Source organism: Gymnogyps californianus, chromosome 1, assembly GCF_018139145.2.
Source record: "Gymnogyps californianus isolate 813 chromosome 1, ASM1813914v2, whole genome shotgun sequence".
Lineage (NCBI taxonomy): Eukaryota > Metazoa > Chordata > Aves > Accipitriformes > Cathartidae > Gymnogyps > Gymnogyps californianus.
In genome coordinates, this window is record NC_059471.1 from 130,002,047 (window position 1) to 130,010,922 (window position 8,876).

At 49.2% G+C, this 8,876-nt stretch overlaps 1 protein-coding gene across 3 annotated transcripts in view; it reads right to left on the reverse strand.

Moving 5' to 3' along the window:
- GSK3B (glycogen synthase kinase 3 beta) overlaps positions 1 to 3,102 on the reverse strand; it is a 149,547-nt gene extending 146,445 nt beyond the window's left edge. For all 3 annotated transcript variants that reach the window (XM_050909906.1, XM_050909914.1, XM_050909898.1), the window contains exon 1: positions 2,924 to 3,102. In XM_050909906.1, coding sequence (XP_050765863.1) covers positions 2,924 to 3,011 — 88 coding nt within the window. In that variant the 5' untranslated portion in view covers positions 3,012 to 3,102. The remainder of the gene's footprint in view (positions 1 to 2,923) is intronic.
- Between the last annotated feature and the right edge of the window lie 5,774 nt (positions 3,103 to 8,876).

Here is an 8,876-nt window from a genome sequence, read left to right on the forward strand (position 1 = left end):
TATGGTGGAGTGGAAAGAACGGTGGAGTGATTTCAAAACCACCAAAATATAAATAAAGAAACAAAAAATAGTCAGATTTCAGAAGGTACTCTTGATGCTGGTATGGCTTGAAAGAGATATAAGAAGGCCACAGGGTTCCTACTCTTGTAGAGATGTTAAAACCCTTATAATGTCTATTACAGAGCAATGAGAGCAGCATGCATGAGAAGTCATCTTTCCCAACAGCCAGAGGAGAAGCAGCTGTTGGTAATCTCCCATCCTTTCATGCAAGGCTCAGGCTTTCTTACCAACTTCCGAGAACAAAGTCTCATAAATTAAGACTAATAAAATACGCAGGAAAGAGATGAAAAATCCTTGCTCACTCTTTCTCCCCCATATACCTTGGGGAGAAGAGCAATCACCATATGGTTCCAGTACTGCTCCTCCCAGGTAACACAAGGATCAGTGAGCCCTCCCTCCACTACTTCATCAATCCTTTCCTCATCACTTGGATCCATCCTTCCTAGGTAACTATTGCAGTGCTCAGCCAGGAACAGCAATAGCTGCAGACACCAGAGCAAGAGTGACTTCATCATTTAATTTCGCTGCTACTCTGGGCTTACAAATAAAAGCAAAAAAGGCTGACATCAAACAAGTCAGGTTTTGCTCCCTGATGTCTTGGAAAAGTCCTGCACCAAGACAGAGGTACTAAAGATGTCCAAGAGACTCAGAAGATACCAATCCATCAATTTTCACCTGTCTCACAAGGACCCTTTTGTCCCAGCTTTCACTCAAAAGGGCTCACGACGTAACTATGTATCAGTCTGTAAATACATACAGCAAAATAAAAGAACGGAGCAAACTCTGTTCACTACACAAGTGATTTTTTTTCCCCAAGCACTCAATGCTGGTAATAGACAACTTGCTACATCATGCCATAAGATGCCACTAAAACTCATGAGAACCAGAAAAATATAACCCTTTTTGACACCCAGGAATTTTTCTCTCTTACAAAGCAAAATAAAAAAGTTAACTCCCTGGACTGTCTTACATGGATGGATTAACTGAAAATATAAACTGCATACCACATTTGTATGTGGTTCTCTTGCTTTGTTCTGACATTTTTTTCCAGACAGCAGAAGGACCAGGAGCACATGACTAGAGCGACTGTGGGGGTTATCACAAGTGCGTGTGCTTTATGCTACAGCCTTTGTTTCTCCCTCAGTGTTACACACTTGGGATTGAATCATATTTGCAAACTTGTTAGTCTGCATCAGTTAGCACTCTCTTCACAGGCAAGCATCTGTCTAGTCTTTGACCTCAAATAAACAGGAAAGGAGCATCAATGACCTTTCAAGAATCAAGCTGTAGAGCTTGAATAACACAAATTTAGTTGCTGAGCATGACAAGTCTAGGTCTTGCCTGGTTTAGACAGCCACCTGCAGAAATACTGATTGACAAGACCTGCTTCCTATTCCACACACGCATAAAGTAAATCAATAAATTAAAATGGAGTCACCCACAGTTTTTCTCCATACAAATCAAGAATCTTTAATAAAAGCTAATGCTGGACCTGATCAAACACACGCTTTTATGCTGTTAATACGGGTTAACTGCACCCATGTTTTTTGAATTGCTGCATGCACGCTGATCATGCGGATACAAGGTAGACTACAGACCCCGAGCCAAACGCTCTCTTCAAGGCTTCAACTGCAGTGGAAAACATTTCGGTGCAGAAAAACGTCAGAATTTCTGATCTGTCAAAAAAGCTCACAATCTTATAGCGCTTTGGCATGAAATGCATAAAACGATGTGATATATGCACACATGCACACACAGAGCCATGTCAGGTGTGGCTGTACGCAAGTATCAAATAGATCAATTGAATGGCAATGCATATCAAGCATTCCTGGTCCCATAAAGATGCCGCTCTGCATTTCCGTAAGAAAACCGAAAATATCTCTGAAAATTAGGCTATTAATATGAATTTGGAAGAACAATTTAGTTGCTAATATGAACACATTCAAATCAGGAGTTGAGAAATTCCCTATTATATAGCCAATCTTTAGCGACTCAGAACAGGACGTTTTTCCATTCACACTGTACATTTGTTCAGATTCAATACATATTTTTAATTGACATAAACCAGCTAATCCCACAAGCTAAAATACGAAGGATGGGCACATATTAAACACAATTGCCAACATGCCTGTGCAGAATAAAGCACAGGCCTTGTTCTTAAAAATATTCCTCTGATCAGAAAACTGGAAAAGGCATGCCAAGCTTGAAATAACTACTCCATAGGCTCACATGTCAAAGTAACCATTTTCTTATCCCCTCTATTGAGCATTTCACCAGAGCCTGGAGGATATTAGAGACACCTTTTGTAAGCTCCCCTCCCCCTCCTTTTTTTTTTTTTTTTTTTAATGGGCTGGACTAAAAGGTGCTCACACCCGATCTACGGGTGCATGGAAAAATCTTCCAAGCTCTCTCCTTCAGAGCCAGGAGTGCTTAAAAACACACAACGAACGTGAATGTCACGGCCATACCTGTGTGCCTGCAATTCGTTTCCCCCTTTCGAGGGGGAAATAAAAAGGAAATACAGGCTACGGAGCTCCCAATCCGTTTCACAAAAGGGAAAAAAAAAAAAAAAAAAAGGCTTTTTAATTAGCCAGAGGCCGCTTACAACGCTGGCAGCGATCAGAGGCTAAGGAAGAGGACAAACCAACTGGCATTTTTTGTCCAACAGGCCCCAAACGAAGCGGCGGCGTGCGCCTATTCAAGGTTAATGGGGGGGGGGGGGGCGGGGGAAGGGGAGAGAAAGGGAGCTACCTCAGCCGGGGCCGGGCTCCCGCCCGCCGCCTTGGCGAAGGGAGAGGGGAAAGCCCCGGCAGGGCCAGACAGACAGACAGCCACCCCCCGCGCAGGGCGGCAGGATACTCACGGCTAACTTTCATGCTGCCGAAGGCCGAGGGCTGCTGCACCGGCTTGCAGCTCTCCGCGAAGGAGGTGGTCCTGGGCCGCCCGGACATGGTCTCCCGCTCCTGCTCTGCCCCGATCACCTCTCTCTTCCTGCCTTCCCCCTCCGCCTCGCCCCGGCGGCTCGGCGGGCCCGCCTGCCGCTCCCTCGCTCGCTCAGCTGGAGGAGACGGGCGGGACGCGCCACATGAAACGCCGGGCCCCCCCCTTCCCCCCCCCGGGGAAGCCCCCTCCCCTCTCGGTCTCTGTCGCGCTCTTCGCCCGGCTTCTTCTTCCTCCTCCTCCTCACGCCGCCCGTTTCTCACAAAACCATCCTTCCCGGCAGCGCCGGTGGGTCCGAGAGCCGCCTCCGCCCAGTCCGCAGCCCCCCCGGCGGCGCCGCTCCCGCTCCTGCTCCCGGCCGCGAGCGAGGGGGGTTTGCTAGGCCTCGCTGCCCCCACCCTGGGCGCCAGTCACATGGGGCGGAGGCTCACGGCCCGGCTCCTCTGATCCCGTCGCTGGGTTTCTCCTTTTTTCTTTTTCTTTTTTCTTCTTCTTTTTCTTCCTCCTCTTTCTTCCCCCTCCCCTCTCCTCTCCTTCCCCCTCGCCTCTGAGGGAGGCGGCAGGGAACGGGACTATTTTTTCCGCGGCGGAGGGATCTCGGGGCTCCCGGATCCGCCGACAGGAGGTGATGCGGCCGCTCGCAAGGGGATCCGGTAGGGGCGGTGGGATCCGCGGCGGGCGGAGTAGGGGTGAAGCGGCCCGGGCGGCCTCGCTCGCTCGCTCGTTAAGGCTTCTCAGTGCGGCGCTGAGGCGGCGGCTCCGGCGCGGCTCCTCATTGCGCCCGCAGGGGCAGCTGGCGGCGGCTCAGGCTGGGGACGCTGCACTGCGGGCGGCGGCCGGCGGCGGCGGCGCAGGCCATGACGGCGGCGGCTCCCCGGCTCCTCCTCAGCCGGCTTCAGAGCGCTGGCGGCGGCGGTTGTTGCTGCTGCTTCCCCGGGCGTCCAAGGCACATGGGGCTCGCCCGCCCGGCTGAAACCTCCTGCCGCTCCCTCCCGGCGCCGGCTGCCTCCCGCCGGGCCCCCCTCCCCGTTTCTGCCGATCAGTCCCTTTGTCCCCGCTGCTGCCTCCGCTGCGTGCCGGGCTCCTGCTGCTGCGCTCTGTGTGTGCGCCAAAGCCGCGCAGCCGCCTATGCCCGTCACCGCCCTACGCTGCGGAACGGCCCTAAGCACCTTCTGTGAATACCCAGCCGAAGAGCTCGACGCACTCGCTAGCCCCCAGCCCGAGGCCCTTACGGAAACATCCGAGCCTACTCGGGACCAATCCCGAGGTCGTTACGGAAATGCCTGTAACGGGTCGTAACCAATCACGAAGTCATCACGGGTGCAGCCGAGTCTCCCCGAAGCGAAACGGAGACCCAATCGGAAAACGCTGCCGCCGCCCTAGCAGCGCGGTCGGGGAGCCAATAGGAAGGAGCCCTCTCTTCCGGCTATTGCCGGGCCAACCCGAAGACAGCCGAAGCGGGAGAGCCAATCAAGAGGCGCGCTACCTCTGTCAGAGAGCCCTGGGACGGTTTCAAGCCGCAGCCCGAGGCGGAGAGCAGGCGCGGGCTGCGATTGGCTCCCCCGGCGGAGCGCTCCGATTGGCTCGCGGAGATGAGGCGGCCCGAAGACGCAATCCAGCTCTCCGCCACGCACCAATCTCTAAGCCCGGGACCGCGGGCAACGCCCGCTCCCGTTGGGGCACGGCCGCTCACCTTTATGACCTCACCGGGCGGGCGGGGCGGGGGTGGGGAGCGCGCATGCTCAGTGCGGCGCGAAGGGCGGGCCCGAGGGCACAGGGCGGCGGCCGCCGCCCTGTGCCCTCGGGCCCGCCCTTCGCGCCTGAGGGGAGGCAGCCACCGCCCCTCAGGCCCTGCTTGTCCTTCGGAGGCGGCTCCGAGGCCTGTCCCACCGGCACCGCGCTGCCCGGGCCTTGCCCATTGAGGCAAGGCCGCCTGGGCAGCACAGAGCCGAGGGAGTGGCACGAAAGAAACCCCAAAATAACGGGGTTTGTGCCTAAAACCGTCAGGGGCTGAGGCCCTGTGGGCCTCCCCTCGATCCCTCACCGAGCCGTGAAAGACAATACGACGTTGAACCGGCCGTTTCTACCGCATGCAGTGTTGTCATCCGTAGGCCTTTGGTGTGGTTGGTGGGAAAACTCGGCGGCTGTGGAAAAGGGGTAGCAGTGTGGTGAGCTGACTTGTTAAGAAAATACGACAGTGGTATGCTGGAAGTCGCAGAGGTGGCACCTGAAGTGATGGTAAACCCATATTGCAGAAACTGCGCTGCGCGATGGGGAAAGAAGATCAAGACGCTTAGAAAGTTTTCCCGATTCAGCTGTTACTAGCAAGACCTTCTTATAGGAAACACAGTTTGTATTAGAGCCACTAAACTGGCCCTCATATCCAGGTCTCAGTGCCACCATGAGTATAGTGAGCTTGGCCCTGGCCAGAGTCCCATGTACTGTTCTGGAAGAGCCTGTACTTCAGGGCTCTGAAGCATCCCCGGGGGCATCGGTTCCCAGACCTGGCAAAGCAGGCGCTGGAGTACTGCTCCCTGCTGTGACCTCAGTAAAATTACTCGGCAGACGTCAGCAAAAATTGAGCACCGCTTGCTTATGCCATTTTTAAAAAAAAAAGTGTTCTTGCCAGAATAGTTTATACCACAAACAAAATAACTTGGACTAGCAGAAGCCCTTTTTGCCAGTGTTAGAGTCTAGCTAAGAGCTGCTGTTTTCTTTTCAAGGCATCAAGATATTGCCAGATTTACTTTTCTTTACTTTTTTCCCAGTCCCTTTCTGAACAATATTGCTAACAAAGAGCAAACAAATTGAGCAAACAAAGACCTGGCCAAAGGCAGCTAAAATTTATCCTTTACAAGCTCTGTTTTCCAAAGCAGAAAATAAACCCAGTCTTTCAAAATGGTCCTGTTCAGCAGATTGCTCGCCCCAGGGTGCTCTGTTTGCTGGAACCTTTTTTCCTGCCTGATAAATGATGAATGGTTTTACCTACTACAAAGGAACTGGGATTGTTTAAGGTTTGATTCTTCATGAGCTACCTGTGCAGCTCTGTACAGCTGGAAACCTGACAGTTGAGAGTGGTGTGCCCTAACAAGGACTAAAAGAGACAGTCTGAAATCACTGTATTGGAGTGGTACTGCAGCCACCCCAACCCACCCTACCGTACTCATCGTTCCAGCCCTCCTCTGAGACACCACTGTACCGAACGTTGCTGAGACACAGTCTCAATAAGCCGCCAACCATGAAAATGACATTTTCTCTCCTGTTTTGGTAAAGCTGTTGACCCCAGCCATGACTACTTGTCAAAAATTAGGGCTACAGGTTCGATTAGTTCTCTAAAGAGCAATCTTACATAAAAAGACAAAGTAAATATGCACTAGGCAGTGTCCAGCTCTCCTCTACCTGAAATGCACCACCAGACATTCCAGTCATGAGCTTGAAATTTTTTTTTTTTGGCCTTGAGCACCAAAATGCCAACGCAAATCACATTTTCTTGTTTTCTGACAAAGTTCTTTCAAAAGACTACATAAACAGGAGAACCAACTTAAGAGAGACAGCCAAGCTTTGTTACTTGAAAAAGTTGGTGGTCTGAAAAATAGCAGGTGGGAGAGGGTGAGCTCTTTGCTTTAGCATTTGTTGTTACTCATAATAGTAGTAAATAAAAATCAGACCAATGCATAATTTATACTGACAGTGTCCATTTGAAATATGAACCTTAAAGCTTTATAACAAGTCTACAACCTGATAATAAAAATGGGAACTCAGCTTCATTCATTTACAGAGAATAAGGCTACCCCAGGAGAAGAACTTCATGCTTGTCCTCCTGTATATGGTATAGCCCTTCCCTAAAATCACCCCATTTCTGCTTCAGTACCAAAACAATCCGTATCAAACCCAAAACTCTCAGTTACTGCTAGTCTCGCTTTTCTGAATACCCAGCCTATACATCCACTTGGGGAATGCACGTTACAAAAATCCCAGCTGCTCTATTTCCTATTAGGCAATCCTGCCCACATTTCCAAGTAATAATTAACCAACCAACTCTCCAAAGCCTGTCCATTCAAGTCGTAGCGTCTTCTCATCTACCAGGAAACCACACAAGTGTGCTTAAAGGAGGATTATTATGTATTTGAAGGGATGGGAAACTATAAAGCATCTCCAATTTCTGTTAGTCTTTTCATAGATTCTTTCCTTAGCTAAGACTGCTCTCAGAAAAACCCTGAACACAGGATAAGGGCATCTGTTAAGCTTTCATCCTCAATTTAAAAAATGGACTGACAATTAAAATCATTTGGGAGAGTCATGAGTGAGCTAGTTGCTTTTTTAGACTGAAAGATTCTCTTTTGACAACATTGCAAAGTTCATATTTATTTTTGGCCCCTTGGCTTATGAAATGACCTCCCTTTAGAATCTGCAAATATAAATAGAATTGACGTTTTAATGATCAGTTTTCACAAGCAAGTATAATCCAGCGTCTCAGGCATTAATATTGTTCCAACTCTGGATGCGAGGGGCAGTTTTACAGCTGCTGTGTTTCTGTAACGTCCAAGTTCCCAAGGAGGCTGCCTGAAAATACGAAGCATCTGATAGAAATTAGTGAAGTGTTATCTCTCTGAAATGCCATAAGGTGGCAGTGAATTGGAAAATTGGTACTATTTCTGGGTAGAACAAAGCTTTAAGGAGCTCAGTAGAAGAGGAGGGGAGGCTTTTTTTGTGTGTTTGGGGGTTTTCATTTGTCTGTTTACATTTCATATGTCACCATAAACTTCAAATCCAATCATCTTAATCAGACACTGAATACGTCTGCTCCAACATGCACCAGTAGACATGTTCCTGCACAAGGAACTCCTGCATTTTCTTTCTTCATTGCTTCCTTTTCGGGTGATCAGCAGGAAGATTTTCTGTTTGCTTGCCTTGCAGCTTTTACTGGGTCATTCCACCAGAAGCCACGGTGAGAGGGCTACCTCCGCTAGCCTGATAAGGATGCAATCATTCAAGGCTGTTTTGAACTTTGTTACGCTAGTGAATCAAAACAATATTAATGGATCTACCAGTCTTGCATCTAATTCCTTTAATATTGCCAAGGGAATTATCCACGGAACAATTTAGTGAGATATTGTAATGGCTTGTCTCTTGTTTGATTGGCATGGGCAAACTCAATGGTTATGGTTGAACTTTAACTTTTCTTTTTTTTTCCAGTGGAAAATCAGAGATTGTAACAGTAACAAATTTACAGACTGCCCAGGCGTTAATGATTAGACAATAAATCCTGAAAAGTGGTTTTGATTTTTGTCCCAGAACAAAATCTGAAGCAATCTATGTTTAGAACGTACCAGTTGCATTTATTTTTCTGAGCAGGACAGAAGTTCTTAATCCTGAGAACCCGGCATTTTGCAATGATTTCCTGTCACAAAATATGTCATCACCAACAATTGCTTCAGAGAACAGCTCATGTTTTGCTGATCTGGATGTGCGTGGGTGCACCTAGGCCTCGCAAGACTCCAGGTAAGTTTGCCAAAACCGATAGAGCCAAGTGGTCCAAACAGTTTAATGTAACAGGAGCTACAGACAACTTCCATTTCCGAATTTTGCAGCGCAGTCGAACAAGCAGAGACACCGAATACAGGTTCATGGCAACATTGCGACACACAGAAAACATCAGTGACTCACTCAGCAGGCAAATGTGTCCTTCTGTGGAAGTTCTCCCTGCTGATGTTCTGCACAGGTTTAAGGTTGGTCTTATCCACTGGCTCTTGAAAGAAGCATCAGGTTTCCCACTGTGCCAGAACATCTTGTTCAGTTGGACAGTCTCCCTTGCTCCAGCATTTGTCTGACCACACCTTCTTCATAAATAACCCTGGAAAACCACAGTGTCCAGA